We start from the raw sequence: 17,512 nt of genomic DNA on the forward strand, positions 1-17,512 counted from the left end.
AGATCCTGGAATTGAATCCCACCATCCCTAAAATTCAATTCAATAATTTTTTATCAAATTACTAGAAGATTAACCCTATTTGTATATTTATTTTTTAGAAAGTCTAGATCTCATTCTTGTAGGATTCTTATATCCTGAGGTTTAAGAAAAATCATTTACGTCAGCAGTTAGGAGCTAATGAAGTCATTAAATATAATAAAATTTAAAACTAGCTACAGCTAATAAGTAAATATTTGTGTATAAGGAAAATGCATTGATCAATATTTTTTAATCATTCTAATTTTATTACTAGTCATACTGATGTTAAATCATGGCTAAACTGTTTCAGAGAATGGACTTAAGACGTTTCTCCAAGTCACCTAATTTTAAAATGTGTATATTTGTGGTTAATTTGATTTTTAGTAGTGTAAAAAGATATCAAGTCCATAGCTATGACATCTGAAATTTTCGCTCTGGCAGAAGAACCTGTGTGAGGTACCTGCATGCCCATCCCACAACCTGTGACACCTGCATCTGAAGTTTTCCTTCATCCTGCACCAGAGGTTCTGCTCTCAGAGTTTAGGCTCAGTGCTGTGAGTCCTGAACCTAAATCTCTCAGAAAGTGCAGCAGAAGAACACAAATACAGATTCTAACATTTGGGTAGTTGCATCTGCCAAACATTCCTATCATTGCAGCAGGATCCCCTCAAAGAACCAACTAAAGATCCTTAATTGGGGCTTCCCTGGTGGCGCAGTGGTTAAGAATCCATCTGCCAATGCAGGGGACACGGGTTCGAACCCTGGTCTAGGGAAGATACCATATGCCGCGGAGCAACTAAGCCTGGGCGCTGCAACTACTGAGCCCACGTGCCACAACTACTGAAGCCTGAGTGCCTAGAGCCCGTGCTCCGCAACAGAAGCCACCGCAATGAGAAGCCTGCGCACCATAACGAAGAGTAACCTCCGCTCTCCGCAACGAGAGACAGCTGGCATGTAGCAACGAAGACCCAATTCAGCCGAAAATAAATAAATAAAAAATAAATAAATTTTTTTTAAAAGACACCTTAAGAAACATTATTCTTTTAACACATTGTGCACATTTGAAGTATTCAAGTATTGAGAATCACGATCCTCATGGAGAAATCTAGAAAACAGTATGAGAAAGTGTGAATACAATTCAAGATCACAAGCAATTTTCTATGGATGCTTTTTAGGTTTATAGAAGCTAGAAAGTTAGCATGAGCCAGGAAGGTATCTGTTGTCCTGACAGTCAGCATACATAAATTTTTCTAAGTGATTTCTTATAGCTGTCCTCCACTAGTATTTTTTGCTTGTTATTGACACATTCACTGTGGAAGACAAAAAAATTAAGGTGGGATTTAAAAAAAAAACAAAGGTATATTTTTTTTAAGAAAATAGAATTGACTGGAAATCTGACTTAGAAAAAATGAATGCAAAAGGAATTTGCATTCCTAGAGAGTCTACTGGTAGCACAACCACCTGCTGGGAGATGATATTGTGCTGACCTAAAAATCTTTCATGGACCTCCAACCTCAGGGAGGGGAGACAGATGTGACCACCAGGAGAAAAACTATCTTGTAAAAAACACTCAGGCTTTCTACTTGCTTCTATATCAACATCCCTGATACTCTGTTTCCAGAAGTGACTGTGGCCATTTCAGTTTGCCTAAACAATATTTTTTAAGGAAAATTACACCACCATTCCATCAGAGTAAAAGGTTCTCTAGAGTCACAATAACCTCTCCCACCTATTAAGCAGACACTTTCTCCCCTGACACCTGCCCTCCAACACATAACACTCTCTCCAATTCCTTCACCCATTTCCAGACTTCAACCTTGACCCTTTGCTTTTGCCTTCTTATCCATCTTCTTACTGCCACTATGGACATAATTAAGACTTTGAGACAATGATCCTTGAGTGCACTCAATTCAATTAAGTGATGGGTAGTAACCAGTTAAGTGCCAGTTAAAAGTCAATACTGGAAAATGCATGTCTCTACATATCCATCCTTAACGATTGGTATCCTGATTCAAGGACAAGTTGGGAGTGCTCACATACAGTTTAGAAATAATTTGAACTAATGAAAAAAAGACACTCAGCAGCTATTACTTTTGATTATTACCATAACAGATCAAATAATTTAACCAAAAAAACACTATCAGAACTAATAATGTTGATGACTGGCCATGATCTTTCATTGGTAATAATACAATTAATCATATCTCTACCAAGATGTCTATTTTTACTTTTTGACTCCAAGGAAATCCACTTCCTCCCCAATCCATACATATCTAGAGGATTTACCATTCCTCTCCTAGTGTTCTAAAACTCCTACTATGGCTATTTTCCTGAGATATGAAAAATAAAACAGACTTTGTACTAGAGTGTGTCTTTACCATTTTGCCCAAGGCAACTGAGGTTATCAAAAAGCTACCCAACTGCGTAACCAAATTTAAGAGGGATACCTAAAGGCTCTTCACTTAGACCACCATTTCAGTTTAAAGAGAAGACTGTAAAGGTGTAATTGTTAGGGACCTCCAAAAATTGAGATATATATATAATAAGTCTACGTAAAATACCTATCAATTTGTATAGCTATCCTATTTTACATACTGTAGAATATATATAGATAATATGGTATAAGAGTCAGCTCTGGAGTTAGATAACCTAGATTCAAACTGCAGTTATACCCCTCCTTACTGTGCTACTTTCAGCAAGTTATGTAACCTCTCTATACCTCAGTTTCCTGTCAAGTGGGATAATAGTTATATTTATAATCAGAGGTTGTTTTGAGGATTGAATATATGTAAATTCATATGCCTGTCACATCATGAACAATAAATGTTAGTGATTACTATTATTAGGATTATAATACTGATTAACCAGAGCCTATATAATGGGAGACTTAGACTGACCAGCATATTGGCATTTGTCAGCTTCAAGATAAAAAAGTTATCTAACAATAGAACAACAAACTGCATGGTTTAGACTCATTCGCTGCTACTCATCAATTTCAGTTTCCTTTGTCTTAAGAAGCCAGAACCATAGTTGGCCACAATCAAAATAAAAAGATTCTGTTCCCAGGGTATTCCGATTAATAGAGGTTTTATGTTTAAATTCTTTTTAAAGTTTATGTCAAACAGACAAAAGTTCTCCCTAAACTAAGGGGCAAATTTCAAATTTAATTTTTAAATGATTTGGAAATAAATGCAAGTGAAAGATGATATTAATATGTTTTATTAAAGGAACAAATTAAAAGTATCTATTATGTTTTTTCTGCTTAAAGCCTTTCTTTGTAATCTTCGGGTAAAAAAAAAAGGTTTAGATAGAACTTCAAGATCAGAATTATGCACCTCTATGATCGGAATAAAACAGCCTTCCATGAGACATAGAATGTCTTGCAGATGATACAAATCATTATCTTAAGGAAAGATCACTAAAATATATTTCCTTTTGAGGGGGATTAACCAAGATGGCGGAGTAGAAGGACGTGCTCTCACTCCCTCTTGTGAGAGCACCAGAATCACAACTGTCTGCTGGACAATCATTGACAGGAAGACCCTGGACTTCACCAAGGAGGATACCCCATGTCCAAGGACAGAGGAGAAGCCACAGTGAGACGGTAGGAGGGGCACAATCAGAGTAAAATCTAATCCCATTACTGCTGGGTGGGTGACTCACAGACTGGCGAACACTTATACCACAGAAGTCCATCCACTGGAGTGAAGGTTCTGAGCCCCACATCAGGCTTCCCAACCTGGGGGTCCGGCAACGGGAGGAGGAATTCCTAGAGAATCAAACTTTGAAGCCTAGTGGGAATTGATTGCAGGACTTTGACAGGACTGGGGGAAACAGAGACCCCACTCTTGGAGGGCACACACAAAGTAGTGTGCACATCGGGACCCAGGGGAAGGAGCAGTGACCCTGGGGGAGACTGAACCAGACCTACCTGCTGGTGTTGGGGGGTCTCCTGCAGAGGCGGGGGGGGGCTCTGTTTCACTGTGGGGACAAGGACGCTGGCAGCGGAGGTTGTGGGAAGTGCTCCTTGGCGTGAGCCCTCCCAGAGTCTGCCATTAACCCCACCAAAGAGCCCAGGTAGGCTCCAGTGTTGGGTTGCCTCAGGCCAAACAACCAACAGGGAGGGAACCCAGCCCCACCCATCAACAGTCAAGGGGATTAAAGTTTTACTGAGCTCTGACCGCCACAGCAACAGTCAGCTCTACCCACCACCAGAGCCTCCCATCAAGCCTCTTAGATAGCCTCAACCACCAGAGGGCAGACAGCAGAAGCAAGAAAAACTACAATCCTGCAGCCTGTGGACCAAAAACCACAGTTACAGAAAGATAGACAAGATAAAAAGGCAGAGGGCTATGTACCAGATGAAGGAACAAGAAAACACCCCAGAAAAACAACTAAATGAAGTGGAGATAGGCAACCTTCCAGAAAAACAATTCAGAATAATGATAGTGAAGATGATCCAGGACCTCGGAATAAGAATGGAGGCAAAGATTGAGAAGATGCAAGAAATGATTAACAAAGACCTAGAAGAATTAAAGAACAAACAAACAGAGATGACCAATACAATAACTGAAATGAAAACTACGCTAGAAGGAATCAATAGCAGAATAACTGAGGCAAAAGAACGGATAAGTGACCTGGAAGACAGAATGGTGGAATTCACTGGTGCGGAACAGACTAAAGAAAAAAGAATGAAAAGAAATGAAGACAGCTTAAGAGACCTCTGGGACAACATTAAACGCAACAACATTCGCATTATAGGGGTCCCAGAAGGTGAAGAGAGAGAGAAAGGACCAGAGAAAATATTTGAAGAGATTATAGTCGAAAACTTCCCTAACATGGGAAAGGAAATAGCCACCCAAGTCCAGGAAGTGCAGAGAGTCCCATACAGGATAAACCCAAGGAGAAACACGCCGAGACACATAGTAATCAAAGTGGCAAAAATTAAAGACAAAGAAAAATTATTGAAAGCAGCAAGGGAAAAACGACAAATAACATACAAGGGAACTCCCATAAGGTTAACAGCTCATTTCTCAGCAGAAACTCTACAAGCCAGAAGGGAGTGGCATGATATACTTAAAGTGATGAAAGGGAAGAACCTACAACCAAGATTACTCTACCCAGCAAGGATCTCATTTAGATTTGATGGAGAAATCAAAAGCTTTACAGACAAGCAAAAGCTAAGAGAATTCAGCACCACCAAACCAGCTCTACAACAAATGTTAAAGGAACTTCTCTAAGTGGGAAACACAAGAGAAGTAAAGGACCTACAAAAACAAACCCAAAACAATTAAGAAAATGGTCATAGGAACATACATATCGATAATTACCTTAAACGTGAATGGATTAAATGCCCCAACCAAAAGACATAGACTGGCTGAATGGATTCAAAAACAAGACCCATATATATGCTGTCTACAAGAGACCCACTTTAGACCTAGGGACACATACAGACTGAAAGTGAGGGGATGGAAAAAGATATTCCATGCAAATGGAAATCAAAAGAAAGCTGGAGTAGCTATACTCATATCAGATAACATAGACTTTAAAATAAAGAATGTTACAAGAGACAAGGAAGGACACTACATAATGATCAAGGGATCAATCCAAGAAGAAGATATAATAATTATAAATATATATGCACCCAACATAGGAGCACCTCAATACATAAGGCAACTGCTAACAGCTATAAAAGAGGAAATTGACAGTAACACAATAATAGGGGGGGACTTTAACACCTCACTTACACCAATGGACAGATCATCCAAACAGAAAGTTAATAAGGAAACAGAAGCTTTAAATGACACAATAGACCAGATAGATTTAATTGATATATATAGGACATTCCATCCAAAAACAGCAGATTACACGTTCTTCTCAAGTGCGCACGGAACATTCTCCAAGATAGATCACATCTTGGGTCACAATCAAGCCTCAGTAAATTTAAGAAAATTGAAATCATATCAAGCATTTTTTCTGACCACAACGCTATGAGATTAGAAATGAATTACAGGGAAAAAAATGTAAAAAACACAAACACATGGAGGCTAAACAATACGTTACTAAATAACCAAGAGATCACTGAAGAAATCAAAGAGGAAATTTAAAAATACCTAGAGACAAATGACAATGAAAACACGACGATTCAAAACCTATGGGATGCAGCGAAAGCAGTTCTAAGAGGGAAGTTTATAGCTATACAAGCTTACCTAAAGAAACAAGAAAAATCTCAAATAAACAATCTAACCTTACACCTAAAGGAACTAGAGAAAGAAGAACAAACAAAACCCAAAGTTAGCAGAAGGAAAGAAATCATAAAGATCAGAGCAGAAATAAATGAAATAGAAACAAAGAAAACAATAGCAAAGATCAATAAAACTAAAAGTTGGTTCTTTGAGAAGATAAACAAAATTGATAAGCCATTAGCCAGACTCATCAAGAAAAAGAGGGAGAGGACTCAAATCAATAAAATCAGAAATGAAAAAGGAGAAGTTACAACAGACACTGCAGAAATACAAAGCATCCTAAGAGACTACTACAAGCAACTCTATGCCAATAAAATGGACAACCTGGAAGAAATGGACAAATTCTTAGAAAGGTATAACCTTCCAAGACTGAACCAGGAAGAAACAGAAAATATGAACAGACCAATCACAAGTAATGAAATTGAAACTGTGATTAAAAATCTTCCAACAAACAAAAGTCCAGGACCAGATGGCTTCACAGGTGAATTCTATCAAACATTTAGAGAAGAGCTAACACCTATCCTTCTCAAACTCTTCCAAAAAACTGCAGAGGAAGGAACACTCCCAAACTCATTCTATGAGGCCACCATCACCCTGATACCAAAACCAGACAAAGACACTACAAAAAAAGAAAATTACAGACCAATATCACTGATGAATATAGATGCAAAAATCCTCAACAAAATACTAGCAAACAGAATCCAACAACACATTAAAAGGATCATACACCACGATCAAGTGGGATTTATCCCAGGGATGCAAGGATTCTTCAATATACGCAAAGCAATCAATGTGATACACCATATTAACAAATTGAAGAATAAAAACCATATGATCATCTCAATAGATGCAGAAAAAGCTTTCGACAAAATTCAACACCCATTTCTGATAAAAACTCTCCAGAAAGTGGGCATAGAGGGAACCTACCTCAACATAATAAAGGCCATATATGACAAACCCACAGCAAACATCATTCTCAATGGTGAAAAACTGAAAGCATTTCCTCTAAGATCAGGAACGAGACAAGGATATCCACTCTCACCACTATTATTCAACATAGTTCTGGAAGTCCTAGCCACGGCAATCAGAGAAGAAAAAGAAATAAAAGGAATACAAATTGGAAAAGAAGAAGTAAAACTGTCACTGTTTGCGGATGACATGATACTATACATAGAGAATCCTAAAACTGCCACCAGAAAACTGCTAGAGCTAATTAATGAATATGGTAAAGTTGCAGGATACAAAATTAATGCACAGAAATCTCTTGCATTCCTATACACTAATGATGAAAAATCTGAAAGAGAAATTATGGAAACACTCCCATTTACCATTGCAACAAAAAGAATAAAATACCTAGGAATAAACCTACCTAGGGAGACAAAAGAACTGTATGCAGAAAACTATAAGACACTGATGAAAGAAATTAAAGATGATACCAACAGATGGAGAGATATACCATGTTCTTGGATTGGAAGAATCAACATTGTGAAAATGACTATACTACCCAAAGCAATCTACAGATTCAATGCAATCCCTATCAAATTACCAATGGCATTTTTTATGGAGGTAGAACAAATTATCTTAAAATTTGTATGGAGACACAAAAGACCCCGAATAGCCAAAGCAGTCTTGAGGCAAAAAAATGGAGCTGGAGGAATCAGACTCCCTGACTTCAGACTCTACTACAAAGCTACAGTAATCAAGACAATATGGTACTGGCACAAAAACAGAAACATAGATCAATGGAACAAGATAGAAAGCCCAGAGATTAACCCACGCACCTATGGTCAACTAATCTATGACAAAGGAGGCAAAGATATACAATGGAGAAAAGACAGTCTCTTCAATAAGCGGTGCTGGGAAAACTGGATAGCTACATGTAAAAGAATGAAATTAGAATACTCCCTAACACCATACACAAAAATAAACTCAAAATGGATTAGAGACCTAAATATAAGACTGGACACTATAAAACTCTTAGAGGAAAACATAGGAAGAACACTCTTTGACATACATCACAGCAAGATCTTTTTTGATCCACCTCCTAGAGTAATGGAAATAAAAACAAAAATAAACAAATGGGACCTAATGAAACTTCAAAGCTTTTGCACAGCGAAGGAAACCATAAACAAGACAAAAAGACAACCCTCAGAATGGGAGAAAATATTTGCAAACGAATCAACGGACAAAGGATTAATCTCCAAAATATATAAACAGCTCATTCAGCTCAATATCAAAGAAACAAACACCCCAATCCAAAAATGGGCAGAAGAACTAAATAGACATTTCTCCAAAGAAGACATACAGGCGGCCACGAAGCACATGAAAAGATGCTCAACATCACTAATTATTAGAGAAATGCAAATCAAAACTACAATGAGGTATCACCTCACTCCTGTTAGAATGGGCATCATTAGAAAATCAACAAACAACAAATGCTGGAGAGGGTGTGCGGAAAAGGGAACCCTCTTGCACTGTTGGTGGGAATGTAAATTGATACAGCCACTATGGAGAACAATATGGAGGTTCCTTAAAAAACTAAAAATAGAATTACTATATGATCCAGCAATCCCACTACTGGGCATATACCCAGAGAAAACCGTAATTCAAAAAGACACATGCAACCGAATGTTCATTGCAGCACTATTTACAATAGCCAGGTCATGGAAGCAACCTAAATGCCCATCAACAGACGAATGGATAAAGAAGAAGTGGTACATATATACAATGGAATATTACTCAGCCATGAAAAGGAACGAAATTGAGTCATTTGTTGAGAAGTGGATGGATCTAGAGACTGTCATACAGAGTGAAGTAAGTCAGAAAGAGAAAAGCAAATATCGTATATTAATGCATGTATGTGGAACCCAGAAAAATGGTACAGATGAGCCAGTTTGCAGGGCAGAAGTTGAGACACAGATGTAGAGAATGGACATATGGACACCAAGGGGGGAAAACTGCGGTGGGGTGGGGATGGTGGTGTGCTGAATTGGGCGATTGGGATTGACATGTATACACTGATGTGTATAAAATTGATGCCTAATAAGAACCTGCAGTATAAAACAACAAACAAAACAACTAATACTAAACTTTCATTGGGTTATTTGTATGGAAATATGTTAATATAAATGTTTCAGACATTACATGAAATTTCTGAAAATCTTGTATTTGTATTTGTATGGAAATATGTATGGAAATATGTTAATATAAAGGTTTCAGACATTATATGAAATTTCTAAAAATCTTATATTTGTATTTGTATGGAAATATGTATGGAAATATGTTAATATAAATGTTTCAGACATTACATGAAATTTCTAAAAATCTTATACGTTCTGGTATAATGTTATAAGTAAAAATCCCAGTTATTACTTTAAAATGTATATCTCAGAAATAACTAATTTTCTTGTCAACTGCATTATTATGAACTTTCATCAAATCTTTAACAGTGGTCATTTTTAAGTCTTTTGTCATTTACAGACAGTTCTGGGTGTACTCTGATGCTTTTGCAAATATGTTCCTATAAAAGGCTTTCATCTTCAAGAAATTCATGGAAAAGACTCTGACAAGTACAGGTTTCTGGTAACTGACTGTACTGCTGAACTGAATGAATAAGCATTTTCAGAACTCTAATGAAAAACTGATGAACTCATAAAAGTGCTAACAAAAGATCAAGATGAAAAAAAAAATTAATTACATGGGACTGAGTGAACTGATGAGGATGAGTATAATTTTTGTGACTTTCTGTCTGAATTAAAAAAAAAATCCCACAAGGACTCAGAGGCAAAGAATATACAAAGCAATTTTCACTGCAAAGTAAAGGAGCTGTTACAGTGGAGGATTACTGGACTGAATGTCAATATTATGACATAGTATGAGTGTGTTTCATGTTTGGTAATTGCAATCATTGTTGCTTTTGTTGTGGTCATCCATGTACAATGCTTGGTGTCAGTCTACTTATCTCTTGTAAAAATAAAATACAGTGTGTGTGTGTGAAAAAAAAAAAATAAAATATATTTCCTTTTACTGTAAATATAAAATTGCCATCAAGAGCAAAATCCAGACTGTGAGAGACTGTATAAGATAAACAACCTGATTTCTTCAACAAATATCAATAAATTGTAAGGAAGAATAAAAAGAGAAAGATAAGCGGAAACCAATGGATTAAAGGAGACTTTTTAAAACTTAGTAAAAAAAAAAAAAACCTAAACACACAAAACTAAACTCTAGGACACACTTGGGTGATAAAACTATAAACAAAAGTAAGGAAAAAATAACCACAAAAGTCAGGATAGTGTTTACATGTCTTACAAGAAGAGGAGGGAGGGACCTGGGCTTGGGAAGCAGCACATGGAAAAGTGGGACAAGGTCTATTTCTTAAACTGGATAGTGGTTATTGGGTGTTCACCCTTTAGTCATTTTTGTGTCAGTGTTATATTTTACAATTAAAAAGATTTTAAAAATAAAATTGCAATTTGAAAGATTCACCAAAGTAGTTATTAAGTATTTTTTTTCATGAAAATGTCTTCCTTTTCCCACATACATACTCACACCCTTAAATCAAATGCATTGCACCTGAATTTTCACAAATAAAGGTTCCATGACACCTGAGCAGAGTCATATACCAGAGTGGTTTCTAGCCATTGTTTAAATCAGACTTGATAATTATTTTGATTTTAATTTTGCATCCTCAAGATCAATATGATTGGGCTTCCCTGATGGTGCAGTGGTTAAGAATCTGCCTGCCACTGCAGGGGACACGGGTTTGAGCCCTGGTCTGGGAAGATACCACATGCCGCGGAGCAACTAAGCCCATGCGCCACAACTACTGAGCCTGTGCTCTACAGCCCTTGAGCCACAACTACTGAGCCTGCGTGCCACAACTACTAAAGCCCGCGCGCCTAGAGCCCGTGCTCCGCAACAAGAGAAGCCACTGCAGTGAGAAGCCCATGCACCACAACACAGAGTAGCCCCCCGCTCGCCCCAACTAGAGAAAAGTCTGTGTGCAGCAACAAAGACCCAACACAGCCAAAAATAAATAAATAAAATAAATAAATTTATATGAAAAAAAGATCAATATGATTATGTTTGTGCCAGCTGACAAAAACAAAAAGTTCTTACCTACAGTTTTGCTTTGATCCCATATACCCTTTCAAACACTTCAATGCCAGGAGAAAAGCCAATTTAGAAAAAAATTCATAGGCCTCTTAGGGAAGGTGTTATGGGCTGAATTTTATATTGTATTCCCCTAAAATTCATGTGTTGAAGTCCTAACCCCTAGTACCTCAGATTATAACTATATTTGGAGATAGAGTTTTTCAAGAGGTAATTAAGTTCAAATGAGGTCATTAGGATGGGCCCTGATCCAATATGACTGGACTGGTGTCCTTATAAGAAGAAATTAGGATGCAGATACACACACAGAGAAGATCATGTGAAGACACAGAGAGAAGACAGCCATCTGTAAGCCAAATAGAGAGGCTTAAAGAAACCAACCCTGTTGACACCTTGATCTTGGACTTCTAGCCTCCAGAACTGTGATAAAATAAAATAAATTTCTCTGTTCAAGCCACCCTGTCTATGGGACTTTGTTATGGCAGCCCTAGCAAACTAATGTAGAAGGTAAAAGAGGAATAAAATATTCTGGTTTTTTTTTTTAAGTAGTAGAGGGAAGAAAAAGAAAAATATGAAATGTTATAATTTTACAGTTTTATTCGACTCATAATGTATAGTAAAAAGAAAAACTTAAGAAAATTCTGAGTCATTAGTAAAGAATGGAGATCTAACAGACTCCATGTAAAAAGAAACACCCAAAGAGCTAAGCACAGAGAGCAAGACATGAGGAAACCAGCAGGAAAATAACTGGCTACTGACTTTGATTTGATGGGACAGGACTCAGTGCTTTCAATATGGTTTCTGGAAAAAAACCAGAGGAGAATTTTGAGTTTTAAATGGACTAAAAACAAATTGAGGTGATGGGTGAGATCAAAGTGGTTTTCTTAATGGGAGGAATTCCGCTGGCTCTAGGGTTCGGATGAAGTTTGGATTTACATTTCCCTGGTTGGATAGGCTTGGGAGTTAGGCAAACCATCAAGGAAGAAAATGCAATTCTCAGGCTGGAAAATCAGCAGGGGTTGTGTGGTGAAGTCCGTGTTCTGGGTGTTATATATACCCATGGAGCCTAATGATCTGAGTGGACTACGCTTTGTTGATTAATATAAGTTTCTTGCAAAGGGATACTACTGTAGAGACAGCAGATAGCTATTGCTGGATCCACTCTCCAAACCTCCATGCTTACATTTGCATTTCATCATTCCACTGACAGACGTAAACGGAAATAAATAGTGAACTGCCTGTTTCCTCTCTTCTCTAATTTAGCAAAGGAATAAGATACACTCTGCATTCCAAAAAGCATCATACAAAATAGAAAATGAAATCAAATAAGCAAGGATGAGATTAAAAGGAGTCCAGAGATTCTAAATCTAGTTAAATATTTTTTCCAACTGTAAGCAAAATGGCTCCATTTTCTTATGTCATACTAAGAAGAATCCTAATATGCTTTTTGATGTAAGGCAGTGATATAAATCAATCAAACATTCAATTAGTCAGTTTTCAAATAAGTTCAGAATAACTTTCTAGAGGGACTGGCATAATTACTATATCTAGATCACTTGTAAAAATTAACAGATTTTGCTTTAAGTGTTTATCATTTAGAGATGTATAGATGTGTGAAGATTTATTTCCTGGGAAAAATGTCCCAATGTCTGGAATTTGCTTTTGTAGAGGAATAAAATTTGCCACCCCAAAATGTCTCTTTGGCATATGGATTATTTGGAGCTGAAAATAATCAAGACCCCAAAAGACTCAGGAAGAAACTTGGACCTTTCCTAAAACTACCCAAAGAGTGTGGTTAGAGGACCTGTTCCAGGAAGGGAGCCATCACCACAGATGACTACAGGATGAACTAGGTGTGTAGACAGGGAGGAACCTAGCAAAGTCTGTTGCTAAAACTCCTCTCTGTGTCCCATTGTCTCTATGTGGCCCAGCAAACATCTGGTTACCAAACATTTGCTTTTCCATCTCCAAGTGAATTGCCTTCCCCCTCTTTGAGGTCCCAAACCATTACCCTCAACATCTTTTGTCTTTAGCCGAAGATGGTATTTAAGGTGAGGGTTTCAGCCTTTTTGGCGAATTACTCAGTTCTTGGTCTCTCCCATGTATACATGTCATCAAACTTTTGTTTGATTTTTGTCCCGTTAATCTGTCTCACGTATATTTAATTCACAGAGCAGCTAGAAGAACCTAGAAGGGCAGAGAAAAATTTCTTCCTCCTCACACTTTAAAATACTACACACACGTAGAGAGTGAAAAGATTATCAAAATGTTTATAACTATTGATGCTGGATAATGGGTATGTAGGAGTTCATTGTAGTATTCTTTTTACCTCTGTATATGTTTGAGACGTTCCGTAATAAAAAGTTTTCTTTTTTTAGTTAACACATAATTGCAAAATCCAATCCCCTTCACTTGTCACTGGACTAGGACAATGTAATTTATTTTGGTTATTGATAACAGAGTTTAATTTAAATAAAAAGCTTTGTTACAGTAATACATTTAAATTGAAAAGCAGTAGACAAAAAAATAAAAAAATAAAAAAGCAGTAGACATAAGTTTAAAGGAAAGTAACTTTAGAAAATGTTTACAATATAATGTTTACTGTTAAAAAGCAAGATACAATATTGTAAATATGTATGATACCAAGTCTGTAAAATATGAAAATATAAATACATGCACAGGACAAAAAAAATACTAGAAGGAAATACAACAAAATGAAAACAAAGTTTATCTGTCAGTGATGAGTTTATGGATGATTTTTCCTTTTTTGATACATTTTTTCTCCACTAACAAGTTTTCTAAAATGAGTATAAATTAAATTAATAATCAGAAAAACAAAGCAAATATACATCTTTATATATATATATATATATATATATATATATATGACATTATAATTCTGATAAGGCAGAAGAGATAGTCTGAATGCTGTTCAGAAGAAAATAAACACTTAGCTAAAACTCTTTATACTAAACATTGGTTCTAAAGAAACTCTTGGGTGGGGTTTGGTCTCATATGCCTCAGACAACATCATCACTGATATGAAAGACACATACATTCTTATGCTTATAACTGGAGAATTTTTTTTTTTTTGTATGTAATCTTTTTCAGAACTTACCTGACAAGAACCAATATCTTGAGATTTGTCTCCAGGGATTTAAAACTCCCTGGGACATCCCTGTTGATATAATAAGTTCATAATTTTACCAGAGAAATCTTTCCCAAATGAATGCAAAGCCAGGCACCTACCCTGGACCCAAGATTTCACCTCTTGATTCTCAGTGCTAACCTTAAAAGCAAATTTCAGAAATTATTTTCTGTGACATAATCTAAAAGAGAACTACTTGCAGTAATATTAATCCCACAAAGCATAACTCCAACAATTCCGGTACTACAGTAAGAATTCGTTTTCTGGTAACTAAATTTTTTTCCCTAAGTCAGTGACACCCTCTCTTGATAAATTCTGAAATATAAAAACCCCAAAACTACATTGGAAGTATCACTGAAGATTAAAATCATAATCAGTACTTAAAAGATTCTCAAAAGTTTCCCCCAAGAGAAAAATTTTACTTGCTTTCACTTCCACAGTCTTCCCTCCACGTTCAATCCTTAAAAGATTCTCAAAAGTTTCCCCCAAGAGAAAAATTTTACTTACTTTCACTTCCACAGTCTTCCCTCCGTGTTCAATGTGTCTCTCCACGTATTCAGAGGACAGCAAATCACTGCAACAGAAAGAAATGATGATGAAAGAGGACCTTGAAAATGTAAATCATTTGAAAATCACCATTAAGTTTACAACATTCCAGCTTGAATGATTCTATTTTTTGTTTTGTTTTGTTTTGGTTTCTGTTTTATAAATTTATTTATTTTATTTATTTATTTTTGGCTGCATTGGGTCTTCATTGCTGGCCGTGGGCTTTCTCTAGTTGCGGCGAGCGGGGGCTACTCTGTTGCAGTGGGCGGGCTTCTCACTGTGGTGGCTTCTCTTGTTGTAGAGCATGGGCTCTAGATGCATGGGCTCAGTAGTTGTGGCTCACGGGCTCTAGAGCGCAGGCTCAGTAGCTGTGGCGCATGGGCTTAGTTGCTCCACAGCATGTGGGATCTTCCTGGACCAGGGATTGAACCCATGTCCCCTGCACTGGCAGGAGGATTCTTAACCACTGCACCACCAGGGAAGCCCAGCTTGAATGATTCTTTAATCCAGATTTTAAAACAAAAATAAAACTCTATAGGTCTCTCTCTTTCTCTCTCTCTCTCTCTCTCTCACACACACACACACAGCCTAGTACTTGTAAAAGGATATGAGGCTAAACTGACTAAATCACCTGTCACCCCGTTGCTTAGCAGAGCTAGTTCCACCGATCTAGTTCAGCAATTCTAGGAAACTACCATTATTTTTAAGACATCTTATTCTTCCCTTTTTTACTTCAGCTTTTTTGTGTGTGAAGATTTTAATTTAAGTTTTTATTATACCTTACATCCTTCTTTGCTGTTTCTCTCCCCTAACCTTTGAATTGTGGGGTACTCCTAAGAGGCTCAGTCTCCCCACATTCCCTGGTGCTCTTTTCCTATCTCATGTATTTAAGTATTAAGATGCTGTCAACTTCTAAATATATATTTCTAATTCAGACCTTTTCTCAAACTGTAGATGTAACTGCCTACTGGACATCACTGCTTAAATATCTAATAGGCATCTCAAACTTGACATGCCAAGGCTGAATTCTCTGACCCTCACCCATTCCCCACCACCTGCTCGGCCCACAGCCTTCCACAACAGCTAACATCAACACCATCATTTCAACTGCTTTGCCGAAAACTTTGAAATTATTGACTCTTCTCACACCCCACATCCTTGCTTTAGCTTTTTATCAAACACTTTTGATTTACTACCATACTTCACCATTTCTCATATGTTACGTGTGATATTTTATCTAACAAAATATTAGTTTCCCCCACAAAAAAATTAAACAGAGGCAAAGAAAGTTAGAAGAAATGAAAAAGAATATACTTTCAGCACTTTAAAATAACCTTTTTTGAAATCTCTCCTAAACAACCACCACCTTCTTGTATAATTTTTAAATGTTTACATCATCTTAAATATACTTCTCTTTAATTCTATATAAGAGGAAAACATTTCCCCTTTAATAGAGGCACCTCAAGGCACAACTCCAATAAACAGTCTTAAAGTCTTTAAATTTTTAGAGCAGTAAAATGTAGATAAAGTTCACATTAATAAATAAAAATATAAACTTCTAAATCTACCCCTCTATTAATAAACATTCACCCAACTAAAAAAACGTGTTTCACAGTGCTCTGAAGGTCACCATCCAAAATTGTCCCAGTCATAAAAAAAGGTGAATTTCTAAGCACAAGAGCTACCATGATAAGCACTATGCTTACAGTTGCTTGGAATGTAAACAGAAAGATCAAACACGCATTACATTAATGCAGGCACGAGAGTCAGTTTCTTATAGTATCTGATGCTTACGTTTCTATCTAGGTAACCTATAATTATAGTCTAAGTCCTTGTTTCATTTGTCTTTGGAATACATTTTCCTATTGACTTTACGGAGGAAATAGCTAGAATGCTCTAAGCTGCAAGTTGTAGAAGACACAACTAAAAGTGGCTTAAACAATCAGGACATTGTTATCATTTCTTGTTAGAAATTCCAGGGCAGGTGTGATGTGAATTTGCTTCTGCAACTCTTCAATTCTGGTAGGTGAATACATTTAAAGTTTATAAAATATAGGCAAAACACTTTTTAAGATGTTTTAAGTATAGATAAGTAGCTACTAAGCAAAATTTTGTTAGATGTGGGCAGAATGCATAAGATGTGTAAAGCATAAGAAGATCATGTGTGTATCTCACATTGATAGAAAGGGATGGATGACCAAAAGATACGTAACATTTTTAAGGTACCTGGGTAATAAGTGTTCATGATATAACAAATATATAAAAGACACTATATATGCAAGATATGCTTATACATAAACACTTAATATTTATGAGGTCTTATTTCAACCACCTATTGGTAACACCCAAGATTTCTCAACTTCCACAATACTGACATTTCAGGCCAGATAATTCTTTGTCTTGGAGAGTATCTTATGCATTGTCACATGATTAGCAACAT

At 36.7% G+C, this 17,512-nt stretch overlaps 1 protein-coding gene across 19 annotated transcripts in view; it reads right to left on the reverse strand.

Annotated features, from left to right (window-relative positions):
* The window catches only part of ADAM22 (ADAM metallopeptidase domain 22), a gene marked incomplete at its 3' end in the record, with an annotated part of 241,995 nt that overhangs the window by 101,319 nt on the left and 123,164 nt on the right, over positions 1 to 17,512 (reverse strand). For all 19 annotated transcript variants that reach the window (XM_082471705.1, XM_082471709.1, XM_082471696.1 and 16 more), the window contains exon 4: positions 15,034 to 15,100. In XM_082471705.1, coding sequence (XP_082327831.1) covers positions 15,034 to 15,100 — 67 coding nt within the window. The remainder of the gene's footprint in view (positions 1 to 15,033; positions 15,101 to 17,512) is intronic.

Source organism: Balaenoptera physalus, assembly GCF_965194825.1.
Source record: "Balaenoptera physalus genome assembly, chromosome: 8".
Taxonomy (NCBI): Eukaryota; Metazoa; Chordata; class Mammalia; order Artiodactyla; family Balaenopteridae; genus Balaenoptera; species Balaenoptera physalus.